Raw genomic sequence first — 17635 nt, 5'->3', positions numbered from 1 at the left:
CCTCTTAAAAAACCTTTTAAAACTTTAAAAGCATTCCTGTTTAAAAGTCAGGTTCTGCTATTGGATTTATCCAACGTTTTTAAGGCTTTCAGGCTTACAGCTAATTAACCTGTCGATTTCTGGAGAACTATTTCGAGTCCCTGCTTGTATTTAATTTCCACTTTAGGAATCGTAAAACCATTTTTCGGTAATTTGGACTCCCTTTCTCCGTGAGCCACTATAGCTATTGTAACATTATTATTGTAAGCTTTTTCAAGCCGTCTCCCCTCATACACTATATTACGTAAAAACTAATATAATATGTAAACGAGCAGTTTTACTGAGAAAGAAACAAGATGTTTAAATAAAAGTGTACCTTGTGCCGTTTTTAACACTTCTTTTATTGAAACACACCGAGTAACGGAGAGGGAGTTCTAGACTGTTCCACAGCTATCAGATTACATACAGATAAATAAAACATACGTCATGGGTACTAGGTACCCCGGCCCCCGCCTGTTCAGCTGTTCTGTGGAATCTTTTTAAAAGTTCCAGGAACATTTGTTGACATTATCGGGACATGGACCACTTGTTTCTCATGTAGGCCCACATTCTACATTCTACATTCTCCATTCTAGGTAGCAGTCTTTTAGTTGGATATTTTGACACTTTGTAAAACTTTCTAAGTAGGAGTTGAAGTGGAGTTGTTGAAGTAGTGATAATGTAAACTTCCTGAATAGAAGCTGATGTACTCACAAACTTTCAAGAAACACTAATAACATTATAACTACTTTCATGAAATATTCATAACTGAGTACACATTATCTTCAAAATACATATCCGCATATAGCCGCATATTTCTATCTTCCAGTAACAGTGCAGGACCTAGTTTTTCTTTTACTGCTGATAAGTTTATATAATAACATTCCCAATTATGAGTGTTAGTAAGGTAGGTGTACTGTTACACTGTTCTGAGTGTTCATTAATACCGTGCTCATTTTAGACCAATGTTTCGGCTGGATTCCTTTTGAGGGGCGAGAAAAACAGTAGACGTGTCACAGATCTAGTGTAATAACAAGTGTAATGTTTTGGGTGTTGTACTTTTAGTGTTGTCAAAATATAACATAGGTACCTGTTTATACATAACCACTCTAACGCCAGCCTGTACATTCTTTAGTAACGAAATGTGTTCCCCAGAAATTTGTTCATCCTTCTTTGTAACCAAAAGCGGTAGGCTTTGTTGTGTGAATAATGTGAGCAAATCAACGAAGGTACCGATGGTGTGATGATACTTAGCTAATTTTGCATACTATGTTTTACTTTTTGATAAGCATTAAACATGTGCATATCATAATATGTCATGAAGTGTGTAAACTAGGCTGCATTTTCCCAAGAATCTGACGGCCACCCAGTAGTATCCTGGTCCACTAAAATCATTAAGCAGACTTGGGTAGTTGTACACTGTAATATTATATCAACACTAGTAAATCTAATATACATTTATTGTTACTACATATATAGTAGCGGCATTTAACTTAAATAATGCTAAAAAATGCTGCTTGGAAAATGGGAGTGGCGTGTTTTTAACCGCGGTCCTGCGTAAACACATATTATTATTATATGCGTAATTTACAGCTGTGAACAGAAATGTTTTTTATCCGTCACATAAATTTAAATTTGAGTGATTTTATAAAAATAAATCCGCTGATACCACTACTTAAAATCTCATGTGTGTAACTGGAAGAGATGTTTTGTGATTTATCATACGCAGACTTAGCAGCTGAGTTACATAATAAATCATTGTTACGGGACTTAGCAATCAGCTCCATCAAGCTACAGTTTATATGGCAGTAGCAATCAGCTCCATCAAGCTACAGTTTATATTGCAGTAGCAATCAGCTCCATCAAGCTACAGTTTATATGGCAGTAGCAATCAGCTCCATCAAGCTACAGTTTATATAGCAGTAGCAATCAGCTCCATCAAGCTACAGTTTATATGGCAGTAGCAATCAGCTCCATCAAGCTACAGTTTATATGGCAGTAGCAATCAGCTCCATCAAGCTACAGTTTATATAGCAGTAGCAATCAGCTCCATCAAGCTACAGTTTATATGGCAGTAGCAATCAGCTCCATCAAGCTACAGTTTATATTGCAGTAGCAATCAGCTCCATCAAGCTACAGTTTATATGGCAGTATCAATTAGCTCCATCAAGCTACAGTTTATATTGCAGTAGCAATCAGCTCCATCAAGCTACAGTTTATATGGCAGTAGCAATCAGCTCCATCAAGCTACAGTTTATATGGCAGTAGCAATCAGCTCCATCAAGCTACAGTTTATATTGCAGTAGCAATCAGCTCCATCAAGCTACAGTTTATATGGCAGTAGCAATCAGCTCCATCAAGCTACAGTTTATATAGCAGTAGCAATCAGCTCCATCAAGCTACAGTTTATATGGCAGTAGCAATCAGCTCCATCAAGCTACAGTTTATATTGCAGTAGCAATCAGCTCCATCAAGCTACAGTTTATATGGCAGTATCAATTAGCTCCATCAAGCTACAGTTTATATTGCAGTAGCAATCAGCTCCATCAAGCTACAGTTTATATGGCAGTAGCAATCAGCTCCATCAAGCTACAGTTTATATGGCAGTAGCAATCAGCTCCATCAAGCTACAGTTTATATTGCAGTAGCAATCAGCTCCATCAAGCTACAGTTTATATAGCAGTAGCAATCAGCTCCATCAAGCTACAGTTTATATTGCAGTAGCAATCAGCTTCATCAAGCTACAGTTTATATGGCAGTAGCAATCAGCTCCATCAAGCTACAGTTTATATAGCAGTAGCAATCAGCTCCATCAAGCTACAGTTTATATTGCAGTAGCAATCAGCTTTATCAAGCTACAGTTTATATGGCAGTAGCAATCAGCTTCATCAAGCTACAGTTTATATGGCAGTAGCAATCAGCTCCATCAAGCTACAGTTTATATGGCAGTAGCAATCAGCTCCATCAAGCTACAGTTTATATGGCAGTAGCAATCAGCTCCATCAAGCTACAGTTTATATGGCAGTAGCAATCAGCTCCATCAAGCTACAGTTTATATAGCAGTAGCAATCAGCTCCATCAAGCTACAGTTTATATAGCAGTAGCAATCAGCTCCATCAAGCTACAGTTTATATTGCAGTAGCAATCAGCTCCATCAAGCTACAGTTTATATGGCAGTAGCAATCAGCTCCATCAAGCTACAGTTTATATGGCAGTAGCAATCAGCTCCATCAAGCTACAGTTTATATGGCAGTAGCAATCAGTTCCATCAAGCTACAGTTTATATTGCAGTAGCAATCAGCTCCATCAAGCTACAGTTTATATGGCAGTAGCAATCAGCTCCATCAAGCTACAGTTTATATAGCAGTAGCAATCAGCTCCATCAAGCTACAGTTTATATGGCAGTAGCAGTATCTATTAAATACTGTAGTGCTTCCAACGGTATTGCGGGGCAATATTAACCTTTCTGCGTTATAAGGGATAATTTGGTGGGTTTATTAATAGTTCTTTATAGCTCGAGCCGTTCAACGATATTTTAATTGGAGTCACCTCAGTTGTTCGATGCCTCAATTATATGATATCATTAAAAAATGTGTAGATATGGGGAAAGCAGAGGATGAGTCAGTTGAAAGTTTGAAATTCTAATCAACCAAGGCCCAAAAATTTACCCAATTTTACAAACAAAATATTTAGATGTAAATTGCTCTTGTGAACTTAATGAGTGTTTTCATTTAAATTATCCTCCTGATCCTGTTGAAGTAAACTGTCAATAAAGTTAATACAAAATTTAATGAAACTCAAAAGTATGAACTTTTGCCCACGTGGCAAGTCTCCCTTAACCGAAAATTAATAACATTCTTAAAATAAACACGGTATTTGGAGGATTAAATGATATCAAAATAGGCTTCAGTAAAGATATCGGGGCAGTTCATGAGCGCTTGTCCTATAATGTCCTATGTCAGTATTCAAATAATGCTATTTTTCTGTTTTTAGGTTACTCAAAGGGTATAAAAATTATCATAATCATCTGGAGATGGCTCTTTTAACTACATTACAATGATTTCTATTGTATCTCATACATCAAAGTGAGCCTGTTATCTTGTACGCTTGCTTTATAAGTTGTCACATGTAATAATGTACAGCACAATCAACTCTCAGTTGGCTCCAATATGTGTCATACCTGTTCGATTCTTTCACACACTGGAGCTACCCGCCAATGGTGTTGAACCCCCCAACCCCATGGCCCTCTCCCCACCCCTCTCTCCCCAGTCCCCACCCCTCTCTCCCACCCCTCTCTCCCCACCCCCTCTCTCCCCACCCCTCTCTCCCCACCCCTCTCTCTCCCACCCCTCTCTCCCCACCCCTCTCTCTCCCACCCCTCTCTGCCCGCCCCTCTGCCCGCCCCTCTCTCCCCACCCCTCTCTCCCCACCCCTCTCTCTCCCACCCCTCTCTGCCCGCCCCTCTGCCCGCCCCTCTCTCCCCACCCCTCTCCTCCCACCCCTCTCTCCCCACCCCTCGGCCTTCTCCCCACCCCTCTCTCCACCCCCCCTCTCCCCACCCCTCTCCCCACACTCCCTCTCTCCACACCCCTCTCTCCCACCCCTCTCTCCCACCCCTCTCTCCCCACCCCGGCCCTCTCCCCACCCCTCTCTCCACACCCCCTCTCTCCCCACCCCCTCTCTCCCACCCCTCTCTCCCCACCCCTCTCTCCCCACCCCTCTCTCCCCACCCCTCTTTCCCCCTTCTACACCCCACTATACCCTCCTGCACCCCCACCCCCATAGATTGTTAATAACTTGTAAAAAGTAAGGTAATAATTGTTTATTTATAATCTGTTGATAAGGAAATCCCTTATCAAAAATACGACATTCAAATCTCAAAAGTAAGATATTCAAAGACAGATTTACATTTACTGTATTGTGTACGTTTAAATTTACAAGTATCGGGTTTCCATTATCTCACAATGTACCGAAAACTGGAAGCCAGTATTTTCGTAAACCCCGTATGTTTAAAATAGGTAAGTAGTATATGACAACATGTTAGGTTTCGTTATTCACAAACACATTCATTGTATGAGAATTTCTCTCTCTCTCTAAACATGGATGCCATGGATATTATTATACAGTAGCAGGGGTGTTAAAATATCTTTTCTTTGACTTGCTGGTGACGTCGAGAATTTTAGTTAATTTAGCTCTTTCGGTCTTTCATGGACAAATTACAAAAAATTCATTACCACCCTTTTCGTTTAAGCAGCAGATCTGCAAATCTATTTCGTTTAAGACGTGACTCATTGAAACAATTGACTATATTTAAACGATTCTGCTTTAAAATGACTACGTCACAATATGTTGCAGTGGTTAATTGCACATGCTGCCGCCCCCTCAAAATCCATGTGCTTCCAATATAAAATATTTAAATATCTTGAGAGTTAAGCAGTACTTTCTTCTGCAGTAAAGAAAAAATGCTGTCCATTAGCGTCTATTACAGCACATTCTTTGGTATGTACTAGTGAGTGCTACTTCACTGTACAGTGTACAGGATATCAAGTGTACAGTTTACTGACTGATTGAGTGAAGATTAATGCGCTTAAAAACAGAAATACGTATGCTTTTAAGTAAGTTATCTAATCTGAGTAAGTTATCTACTTTAACTTTACTTGGATTAATCTTGCTAGACTTGAGTTGTGTAAAGGGCGATGAGTTGGTGATAATTGAGGCCACACTTAGGTTTCCAGACACAGCACTCCGTGTTTGTTGTGATTCCTGAAATCTGACCTATGTAGTTCTAATTGAGGATTCCGTGACTCAATAAAATCTGGCATAGTTCCAACTTCCAGCAGTGATTACGAACTTATAAAAACATAATAAAGGTTAGCAGAGTTATTTTCTGGTCAGGCGTGGAAGACGGAAGTGCTAGTTTTGTACCAGCGCCAACATGAAATTTGCAACTATCCTTTGTTGTGATGCTAAGCGATATATAATTTCCATTCATTACAAATGAGTGGCGTACCTTAACAATACAATACGCAGTGATCCAGGAGGCATATCCGGTCGCTTTCACTGTGGGACATTTCCGCAATGACTACTTCGCGACTAGCAAAATTTTGCTACGTTCTCGTTGCGAGTTTTTGCTGTTAGTTTTTAGTGGATTGCGCGCGCCATCGATCTGGTGATCTCCAATATATCTGATGTTACAGTTTTTCCCAAGGATTGCAAGCATTTATTTGTGTTCATAGATGATGATAGATTCTTTTGATTATTATGTCAACAGTGACTTGGTCGCTTTGATATTAATTCAACATTTGGGAACGATTTTATAAAGGTATATCTGCTAAGTCACTTGGATTATGTCCTCTGTTGATCATTATTATTGATAATTATTAATGGTTCAACAGGCGGGATTTATTTTGTCATGTCTCCTAAATGTTAGAGCTGAGAAAGTTAATTATTGGTGATCATTATTTGAGCTTTCGTCTACCATCACTCAACTTATTGTCATGCTGTATCCCTTTATCATCACTTCGTTAATTTGGATCTGCACGGAGCAGAGAGTAATTCGTAATAAGATCGGATTTCGTCTTGCGAGAAGGATTAGATTCGGTAACCGTCACGCTACCTGTACACAGTAGTTTAATGTACTATCCTGTCACAAACATTAATGTCATTAGCTTCTATTTCAAGAAACACGGCCATATATATAGTTTTCTGTTTAGTTGTTATCCAATTGGATCCTGTCCAAGTTTTCCGTTCCCCTCTACATTTTGTGCCAACTCATTACGAAGGCCTGATTGTCAACGCGTACTAAAAGTTAATGTATGTATAACTGTCAGTAATATACAAATGCTCAATATAATGTGTTCTTCCTAATTGAGTTAGTGTCTCAATTGTCATCAGTTATTATGTTTTTTGGGATGATTCACATATAAAGTTAGACAGATTTTGGCCATTATATACCCCTCGCCATTCTCTCTCCAGCTCCCCCTCGCCCTCCGTAATCACTTTTACACTAACTTAGTGATATGTGAGCCTCGTTACAGATAAGGAGTGTTCTTGATGTGAGTCTTCCTCATAACCGACACTGAATTAACCAAATTTGTTTCAGACGAAGCAACCTAATCAACAAGATTTGTTACGATTGAGAAAGAAAACGACCGGAATAAGGGAGGAGGTGTACGAAATCAAAGGTGTGTTAAAAAATAAAATCGTCTTAACTTATATTCGGTATTTCTTTGAAAAAACGATTCACTTTGACTTAAAGTTACACTGCAGTTATATTTTCTAATTCGTGCTTGACTTGAAATCTTATCCTTCTTGCCAAGTAGCGACAAAACCCGGAAATCTCGTATTCAATTTAATTTATCTACTGCGTTTAAATCTGAACAACAATTCTGCCGTTTTCTGACAAATTTGCTTCAAGACCATTTGTGAAATTCCGAATTCTTCAGAAACGATTAGATCGCAGGCTCTCAGAAACCCCCTTTTGAAACGGCTTAAAATACCACACTTGTTGCCTTAAATGTGTCAAAGTGCTTGAAAACCTCAAATTTATGAGTGGTCTTTAAGCATTTTTGTCAGAAAACGGAAGAGTTATACCTGTTCATTACTCTGCTATTTAAAAAATAAAGCGCCCGGTTGTATGAGAATCAAAATTTTAACAGGTTTATGTTAGGTTTATTTTATCGTTCATTTTAACTTTAATAAATTCTATTGAAAATTTGGTGATTACATGATCTGTTTACCAGGCGTGCCGTTTCATATGGTGGACGTCGGAGGACAGCGACTACAGCGACACAAATGGTTCAAATGTTTCGACCAGAGTGTAACTTCAGTATTATTTCTCGTAGCATCATCTGCCTACGATCAGGTCTGTCAAAATTAGGCTTATCTGAAATATAGTAAAGATAATTGTATGCTCTACTTCAAAAGTTCTGAGTACAATAAATGCAAGTATGATGTCTTATTTTTTTTAACTGGACTGCATATCAAAAATCAGTATAATCTCACTGCCTTTTCACCGAGCTGTCTTTGTTCAGGTAATAGTTGAGGACAAGAGAACGCCCCGCTTGGAGGAAAGCTGCAATATCTTCGACACCATCGTAAACAACAAATGCTTCAAAGACGTTTCAATCATTCTCTTTCTTAACAAAACTGATCTGTTGAGGGAAAAGTTGCCACATTCTGACTTTAAGCGGTATTTTCCTCACTTTGGCGGGGACCCTATGGACATCAAGGACGTTCAATGTTTCCTGCTCGACATGTTCGACAACGTGCGCCGAAACCGCGACCGAGCGCTCTTTCACCATTTCACGACGGCCACAGACACAGAAAATATAAAATACGTTTTCGCAGCTGTCAAGGATACCATATTACAGAACAATCTACGACAACTCATGTTGCAGTAGATTATTTAAATGTAATTTTTCATTTACCGAAGAAGGAATTCAATGGATGATAGTTGATGATGAAATATAGCCGTTTGCAAGAGAGATATGATCATGATGTTGTATCGCTGGTGCAGTTTGTTCGCTGGTTTGTTGCTACTTCGTACGGCGTACTCTTGTTTTTAACTAAAACAGGGGCCATTCATTATATTCGATATAGTCTCCTCGTGTATCAAAGTAGGACAATCGTTATATAGGACACTTGTGAAAACGAAAGTGAAACCGAAAGTGAAAGTGATCACAGATATTAGCCACAGCTAATGTCAGGTGTACAGAGCTCAAAGGATACAAACATGGTTCAACTCATTGATATAACTGTGAACAATTTAGTTGCAGGCTAATGATTTTTGATAGATTTTAATGTGTTAAAAACGATTTGTAATTCTATAGAATGTTTGAACAGTATTGTTGTTGATTTTTGGAGCGGCTAGATTTAGACTATTTTGGCGGGTGTTGCTAGGCGGGCGTTGCTTTATTATAAAATCAGCCCATTGGTAGGAAAACGAATGGTCGTGCTTTTCTCTTTTCTAAAACATCGACGTTTAAGTTTTAATAGCTTTGCGTTTGCTCGTAAGCACTGTATCTAAAGCTTAAAAATGGAAATACTGGTTTAAGTATTTCAGTTCACTAAAGCTTAAAAATCGTGCTATCAGTATTTTAGTTCACTTTCCGTTTCATAATTTATTTCATATGATAATTCTGATTTTAAGATTTGATAAATTTATATACTCTTTTTGTTTATGTATAATTAATGGTTTACGGTGTTAAATGCTACAAGTTATCACCTTGTTTGCTGCTGTTGTCATGCACTTGAAAATTCGCCCTTAATAACGTTTCTCGTTTTGATCTTTCACTGAGACTAATAAAAGTCTACAATCCACTGGATAGCTAGCTGCTAGCTATTGAGCTATCAGGTTGACTACACTATTCATGAGTGTTTGAATCATATCTCCACGATCACGAGGCACTTAAAACTATAAATACTAAGTCATAAGTTTCCTTCTTAAATGTGGTTGCATTGGCACTTTGAAGTGGATTTTACGTCAGAAACGAATACTTAAATTAAAAAATTGGAAGCCGTTTCTGATCACTGGTGTAGAACTAGAAGCTAAATAACAAATAATGGTCATGGATTATAAATCTGCCATAAATTGTTCCTTGTTGGTTTATAATTTGCAGCTCAGACTACAGACGCCCGTGGATCGATCAGCAGGAGCTTGCTGGTAGTGGTACTGGTAAACATGAAGTATATACTTCTATGGAAATTGGTTCATGGTTGATACAATTACACATTGTATACTTCTTTTTCGCGCGCAGAGGACGAACGTGTATCAAGAAATTGTCTGAGTTGAGTGCTGAAACTAATTTATGGCTCATATATTCATGTATATACTAATTTTGCTTAACGGGTGATACTGTGACTCGTAAAATATTTGTTCCAAACAAGACTGTTGAAGAGTCGCAATCTGCGCGCGTCTTAACGGGTGAAAATATTTGTTCCAAGACCGTGAGCATGCACCGTCGACTCGAGTTTCAACCCTGCGCGCGTCTCGGCCTCTTGGTGCTTGGTAAAACTTCATACATTTTCCGCCGAAATTATAAGTCTTGTATCGCAAAACATCCTCGCCTCCTACCTCCCTGCGCGATGCACTACTGGGCCGCGCGCGCATATCAAATAATGCTTCTCGCAACCAGGTATCGGCGATTTTATGCAAATTGGCGAGATGCGAAGGATTGTGGATTGACACCGTGAATCAAACATGGCTATGTGAACCAGCACACCGATACACTGATTTTGGAGCCAAAAATAGGCCAAAAACCATGTTTTTTGATATTTTGAGCAAGTTAACTTTGTTAGCATGTCAGAAAAAGTTGCATGCAGAAGATAACTGAAACACAACCGCACAAGATAATATAAAAATAAAACAAATCCCAAAACTTTTTTTCGGGTAAAAATTCAAAAAGATTGTCAAAATTTAGGCTCTTTGCGCGCACTGTATTTTTGGTACTTAGGTTGCTCTAACCAGAGCCCTCTCACTTGCAATAGCGCGCGACCGCCGAAGCGCGTCACGCAGTACGCGTAGGCACATGGCTATGTGAAGTACGTAGGTGCTATATTTTGAATTTGTTCCATATGTCTATTTTAATTGACGATGTTAATTCATCTCAGCTCGGCGCAGCACAATACCGCATTTCGCCGATTTGTCGCCTCATTGAGTGCGCGGCGCGGCACAGTAACGCATTGACGGATGTTACTCGTCTAAATTTCTTCGAAGTAGCGCGCGCCGCTTTCTTTGATACATGTTTCGCGAAGAAAAGTGGCATGCAACGTATGTCAACGCTTTGTCAACGCTTTCTTCTCGCCCGACGGCACGAGCTACGAAGCTAAGTAGCGCGCGCCGGGCCAGATCATTAACAATGGTCAAAGTAACTTATCGCACTACAATATGTCTTGTAATAACAACTAATTTAAATATATTATTTATAATTCTGACCAACAAATTAATTTTAAATGGAACCAACATTTTAGTCCTGACGATACGAGGGGAGCCGCGCACTTCGTGCGCGGTGGGTCATACAACGTATGACAACATTTTAGGAGCGCCGCAAATTTTTTCGAAAATTTACACCGTAGTATTAAAATCGAGCGCGAAAGCAAATACTGTAATATTTTCACACGAATACATTAGTAGTTTTTAATGTTATTGTTTTATTTCAAAACTCATTTTCACTCTATTTGGTTATCTTTTTGATGTGTAATTTGAATATTAACTATGTTTACATGCATTCTCATTGATGTGGAGTACCCATTCATACTATTTCCTATCGTTTTTATCATATGCTTTATCCTCTAAAGTCGGCTCTATTTGTGACATACTTCTTATCTTCTACATAGTTTATCGTGGTTTGTTGATACTAAATTGGTTTAATTGATCCTTTACGATTACACTGTTATAAATGTATAGTAAGATGTGACGGAATTAGAGAAACTGAAATATGTACATGGTTTGTTTAAAATGTGTAAAATGTATGGTGCGACCTCTGCTGCGATATTTGTTTTTCAAACCCCTGGCCGATGAGATCCCGCTCAGTAGAAGTCGAATCGGAAGCAGCGAGTGTAAAATCCATTTAATTAGATTAAGAAGCTTCTTCTGTCAAGCCTGGATGGTATGACCATTAATAATCATAGAAGGGGGGCTGCAGACGTAGACTCAGGTCATATTGGTCTGGGCAATCCCTTGTTTTTGAGAATTGTAGATACAGAGGTTCGAATGCCTCTTTGAGTGTATTTACAGTCAAGCCATTTTTAGATAAGTAAAAGCTAAGCTAGGTACTTACTGCATGCAATGTCATTGATTACAGTAAAGCTTTCGCCTGGAAGAACCTAATATAGGTGTAGGCCGTTACTGATTACACATTAAATCAGGCCATGTCTTCTAGATTTAAGGAATTCTTGTTACATTGGTTCTTATGTGCCCTCAATGATAACATGTTGCTTGTGATGTGGTGTGCTTCATCAACTTGTAGTTGATAGTGTCCTGACTATTATTGTTGCCATGGGATTACTGCTCCTTCAGTTTTGTATGGCATTGAGATAGTTGTTAATTATATTGTTTGGTGTCTGTTCTTGTTGAGATTTCCTATTTATTTTGTATGGTTGCTTATACTGGAAGATTTCTACTTCCAGATTTGATTTTCTAATTTTTGGGTTATTTTTTGTTGTATAATAAATAAAAGTATGGTGTAATGTATTAGATCTGTATTATTAATATACAGTCGATATTTTGTATGTTGGGACTTTATTATAATGTATTGTGTGGTGTGACATAATATATTTATATTAATGCTTTTAATGCAAGTTACAACAAAGTCTTCATGTTATAGAGCCAGGCTTGACTATATCAGATAATATGATGTTCTAATCTTCCAGAGTGACCGAGATGAATTCGGATCTTGCCAAAAAGGTACTAGAAACATATGCAAGGGAGCGTAAAAGTATGGTAAAAGCAAAAAGTTACGATGAAATTCTGTCTCTATTTGATTCGAGTGTTGCTTTTGAAATAAACGATAGTTTGAATCGACAGCAACTTCAGAACACAGTGACGAACAAGGGTAGTTATCCATTTTTCTGTTTCTATGAGTTGATAAAAGGAATTATTTGACCTTATATTTTATCAAGAAAATCATCCATCATTTTGCGATCAACGAGTTTACTTGAGATTCACTTTTCCAATGACAATTAGACTACTATAATGTACTGTATTATAATATGAACTAATCATCAGCTTGGACAGAAATGAATAACGATGAGAAGATGGCATCTTACAGACATCACATTGTACAACTTGTGAAATTTGCAGGTTTTCATAATATTCATACAAATTCAAAGTAAAGTGATTGTAAAAACAGAATCTCTACAAAAATATCGAAATTAGATTTGAGTTTAGGTTTGAATAAAATTGATAATTTTAATATTTTTCATGATGATCTAAAAGGAATAAGGGACATGGACAGTCGTATGTTAAACTCATTTTAATTTTACCAAGTTTTTTTTCTGGAGTCGAACGTAAGAATTAGAATATTAGGAATTTGGAAATGAAATAAAAATTTTAATAACAGTTCAAATTTGATCATTTATCAGATATAGAGTACAGATGATCATGTAATTATGTTAAAATGTTATTTTATGTAATTATTATGTAATGGGTAAATCTTCCTGAGATAAGCACTGTTATATAGGCCGATTTTATTTCAAAATATCTAATGCTAATGTTCTAATTCTCGCAGTCAACTCCAAATAATGAACTTAATAAAATCAGTGATAATGAATTATGTAATCAATATTGATTTGTCGAATTTTTGTCAAGCATAATGTCTTTATTATTTATGCAGGTTTTGGTGACGTGCAGGGCATGATTGTCAAGGTCGCACATGCCAAGAGAAAGGGGAAAAAGTTGGTACCATGGATGATGAGCAATTTGACAAAAGAAGAGAGGAAAATATTGGATCGAGACATGGAGTCTTCTGGACATAAAGGTAGCAACTTTTGATTTTGCCAACCGTATTATTGTTGGTCTTTGCTGTGAAAAATGACCTATTCATGATATCATATCAAATAAACTTGCCCACAGCTCAGGACAAAGACTTATTTTATAGACCACAAAGAATATTGCAATACCATTTCAATTTTCAGATCTAGTGAATCGAAGTCCATCTGAAGTTACGAATATCTTGTCTGTCTACTTTAATACTCTATTGGAGAAAACAAGTGAGTAAATTTTCGGACTGTTATTTTAATGGCTATAGTCTGTATTACTATTATAGACAATAAGCATCGAAATTAAATTAAAAATAAAAGTTTGTATTAATGATTTACCGGGTTGATATTTAGGAAAGCAAAGTCAGCACATAGTAGTTGCTTGTTAAGATTATTTTTTCACAGGTGTATCTTATCGTATATTATCTTTCATAAACACTGCATGAACTTTAAAATGAGATTCTTAAAGACTTTGCTCTCGAATGTTCCAATTATTGTTCAAACATGGCAACTCTTGCCAAAATTAACATATTTGTAACAGTCCCGTCAATACAAAAGAAGTGCCCCCATCTTTTCATTTTGTTTGAATAACCAAAATCGTAACAGTATCTTTTGTTTCAGAATGTTGCATCTGTGACAAGTTACAAATAGCGAATGGTCGCGGAGATATTGTTTATTTCCACACTGAAGATGAGAGATTGTGCACTTCAGCTAAAACTTATTTGGAAATGCTGAGGTCAATTAGACCCCAGCTTAATCTCCCAAAGCGGACTGTATGCATCTGTCTAGAATGCCTTGGTACTATAAAGCAGAAATATCAGCAGGTACTAATACTGCACTGGTTGGATGGCCTATGGTAGTGCACATTTGCTCTTAAAAGCTTAGCTTCATCACAGATCTTGGTGATCGTCCTCATATAATCATGAAACAAAGATTTCTATTCCATTTTAGGTATGATACATAATATATTGTACTACAGCCGTATTTTCGATATAATATGTAATAATGTAAGGTAATCTATCGGTCATCGGTGGACACTAAAGCCACATTTAACTCTTAAGTGCCTTAACTGTGCCTTAACCTTGCCGTAAGTGTCGCCTAACTGTCCACCGAAAAATTACCTAGTTTCCTAATGTAATGAGTATACGCTACATTGAGTTCAATACATTTGTGTAACGCTAGATTAACACTTGTATTTCTGACGTGAAATTTGGATTCCAACATTATATTTTAAACAGATCACTACATCTTTGTCTCAATTGGAAAAAAGTTTGTGGATGAAAGCAGAACAACCTTCTGAGCACGAAATTTGTGAGAGACCAACATTCTCAACTACGAGTATTGAATCGAGTAGATCCCTAAAGCTTTGGAAATCACAATCTTTTGGTTCGAGTCAGTCTAGTCAGACAGACGCTTTTGTTGTCGATTGGAGTCGCTGTTTCATATGTCAAGATGACAAGGTATCATTATATTCCTTATCTAGACTTTAACTTTCATTATCTGCTATTTTTAAAAGCGACTGACAGTTATGTTGAATATTTATCTCCAACAGTTTACATATAATACATAACCATTATATTGATTTTGGTGGTTCAAAATTAAACTTTACAGGAGGGTGAAGGCAAGTCCGTAAAACTTGTTTGCGGGACAGATCCAACATTTGAAATGCTAGCTAAGAATATGATCTGGATGAGTACGAACCGCTTTGATTTGTATCAGGGGGATGAGCCACTGCATCATTATGGAACTGAGGTCATCAAAGATGCTAATTTGGCACATGCTTTTATTTCGAACAACGCGAAGTTTCATAAATCGTGCAAAACTCGTTACAATAACAACAGAATAGAGAATCTCAAACAAAAACTGTTCAACCCTGAGCAACCTCCCTCTAAAGCTCTAAAACGCCAGAGGCATTCTTCTGCTCACGACAACACAGAGGAATCTATTATAAAGACATCTGCTCTTCACACTGTCACAGACTATATTTTGAACCAAGAGGAAGTATCTCCTGGACTGTACTTGGTTGCTGAACTGGAGACTATGTACAATGACAGCGTGCGTGCCGCTTTACTTGATCCTTTAGATCCTTCAGGACTGATCTCAAATCACGTCACAAAGTTTGCTGAAATGGTTAAAGAAGCTCTACCTGGATTAACTAGGCTTAAAGTCGGGAATAAGCTTTACTTAGTATTTGATAACAGGCAGTCTGTGGGTCTAACCGGTAGCTTTTAAGGCGACGATTATGAAGTATTACGAAGTAAAGTTGTTAAAATTAATAATATATAATTTAAATAAAACTTGTAATTTTAACACTGCTACGTGATCTCAAGGATCAGCATTATTCCCTGCACGCCTTTTAATTATTATACAACGTGTATCAGAAAAGAAAGATCAGAAAATATACATATGCTAAATTTAGCATGCCCGAAATTTTTTAATTTAACATTCTCAATTGCAATACTAATGTATATTTTCTGATCTATACTTTCTAGCTAAATCCAAAAATCACTTTACACTCGAACTTTGAGATTTTTCTAACGACATTTTTTGTTTTTAATTGGTGCATGCTTTTTAGAGCATCTACTTTTCCTTAAATATACAAACATTGTTGTCTGTTTCTAAAAATAAGAATCTGTTCATTCGACTGGACAGCTATGATAATATATGTATACCTAGTGTTTTCTTAGTGTTTCTAGCAGACCTGATATGCAATAATCTTGTACAGAAGTTCTAGCAATTTTTGCCTTTGGCCATAATATTTTGATTAAAACTCTCGATAATATGTCTCAAACATTTGAAAGATTCGACAATTGACATTTTATTACATTAAAATAAATATCTGTCAAGTTATTAACAAATAAATACGTAACATGTATTTGCTTCAATTTATCATAAAATTTGATGTGACTAGATACCACTGTTTTGTGTATAAAATCTTTAAAAACTCTGAAACACCTTATCTTATCCCACATTCAGCTTGAAATGTCGAAGGTTGGAAAAGCAGTGGCCAAGTCGAAAACTTTGTACCCCAGAGATGCATCAAAAAGCCTAAAATTCCGAATGCAGATCCCAACTCGCCAAGCTTTCCCTAGCCCTCCTCTCGGACCACAGCTTGGATCAAAAGGAATCAACTCTGCTAAGTTTTGTAAGGAATTCAATGAAAGGACAAAACACTTCAAGGAAGGGTACCCATTGCCCATTGACTTATATGTGTATGATGATAGGTACGAATTTGTATGGTATCCTCCCATTAATAGGGCGTAACTGTGATCTATAAATGAACTGCAATTTTAAGTATATCCAATCTATTTGAATGATTGAATCAGTCTGGTTTTAAGTCTGTATAGTTGACAATGAAATAAATTTATACTGATATTAATTGAGTTTCAGGTCATACAAGTTTGATATGTACTGGCCTGCTACTGCTTACATGATAAAACAGGCTGCTGGAGTTACAAAGGGTGGACAATATTCTGGCTTTGAGTGGGTCGGTGCTATCAACATGAAACAGGTAAAGTTATAGAAGTGTGTTCCACACAATAGTGCTCACAATCCTTGTTTAAATGTGTGGTTATAATTGTAATAAAATGAATCATATTATTAAAATTATTATGATTATAAGTTTCGAGTAAGAGGCATATATTTCTCAGGTATATCACATCGCAAAGAATAAAGTAGAAAATGATTCACGAGTGAAATATGTGCCACTCGATCAAATGTGCAGAAATGTGATAAGACAAGCAGAGAAAATGTGTATCGCTGTTGTAAGAGACTGAGTATATGACCTAGTTCAATTCTCGAACTTAATGTGAGATAATATTTGTTCATTAATTTATTATATAAAGCAAAAGCAGAATTGCGGCAAGTCAAGGCTGAAGTTTTTATTTTACACCTAGTTAAAGAGGATATTTCTTACTTCTTAGGAAACTATTTAACCATTGTTATTAGATCAAATTGATAAAATGTTCAAAAATGTTTTACTAAAACTTAAATCGGTAAATATTTAATATAGTTTTATAAAATTAGATTTATTCTCTAAATGAAACAATCAACACAAAAATTAATGTGTTCTATATTAATTGAATACAATATTTTCTTACTTGATTACCAAGGTAGTAATCGCCATTATTCAATCAGT

At 36.9% G+C, this 17635-nt stretch overlaps 3 protein-coding genes across 3 annotated transcripts in view; all 3 read left to right on the top strand.

Annotated features, from left to right (window-relative positions):
- The window catches only part of LOC134817642 (guanine nucleotide-binding protein subunit alpha-12-like), a 63469-nt gene extending 54229 nt beyond the window's left edge, over positions 1 to 9240 (top strand). Inside the window, exons 8-10 of the mRNA XM_063826896.1 lie at positions 7121 to 7202; positions 7761 to 7882; positions 8052 to 9240. Of these exons, the coding sequence (XP_063682966.1) occupies positions 7121 to 7202; positions 7761 to 7882; positions 8052 to 8420 (573 nt within the window). The 3' untranslated portion in view covers positions 8421 to 9240. The remainder of the gene's footprint in view (positions 1 to 7120; positions 7203 to 7760; positions 7883 to 8051) is intronic.
- The window catches only part of LOC134817643 (uncharacterized), an 81091-nt gene that overhangs the window by 54220 nt on the left and 9236 nt on the right, over positions 1 to 17635 (top strand). The gene's annotated exons all lie outside the window — the stretch shown is intronic.
- LOC134817644 (uncharacterized) lies at positions 12389 to 17514 on the top strand. Its single transcript, XM_063826899.1, has 9 exons — positions 12389 to 12572; positions 12746 to 12820; positions 13353 to 13496; positions 13654 to 13728; positions 14119 to 14448; positions 14736 to 14957; positions 15109 to 16721; positions 16888 to 17008; positions 17148 to 17514. The coding sequence occupies exons 7-9, from the start codon at positions 16480 to 16482 to the stop codon at positions 17271 to 17273; spliced, it is 489 nt and encodes a 162-aa protein (XP_063682969.1). The 5' UTR covers positions 12389 to 12572; positions 12746 to 12820; positions 13353 to 13496; positions 13654 to 13728; positions 14119 to 14448; positions 14736 to 14957; positions 15109 to 16479; the 3' UTR covers positions 17274 to 17514.

This window comes from Bolinopsis microptera, chromosome 6 (genome assembly GCF_026151205.1).
Source record: "Bolinopsis microptera isolate Bmic1 chromosome 6, MBARI_Bmic_1.0, whole genome shotgun sequence".
NCBI classification, from domain to species: Eukaryota; Metazoa; Ctenophora; class Tentaculata; order Lobata; family Bolinopsidae; genus Bolinopsis; species Bolinopsis microptera.
The sequence above is the reverse complement of the archived record's forward strand: the minus strand, read 5'-3'. Positions and strand labels throughout refer to the sequence as shown.

What these genes read in the sequence shown, in the direction of transcription:
- LOC134817644 (XM_063826899.1), top strand. Translation starts at nt 16,480, where the DNA reads ATGTCGAAGGTTGGAAAAGCAGTGGCCAAGTCGAAAACTTTGTACCCC. An exon ending in TTATATGTGTATGATGATAG is followed by an intron (nt 16,722 to 16,887) that starts GTACGAATTTGT and finishes ATTGAGTTTCAG; the next exon opens with GTCATACAAGTTTGATATGT. An exon ending in GTGCTATCAACATGAAACAG is followed by an intron (nt 17,009 to 17,147) that starts GTAAAGTTATAG and finishes TATATTTCTCAG; the next exon opens with GTATATCACATCGCAAAGAA.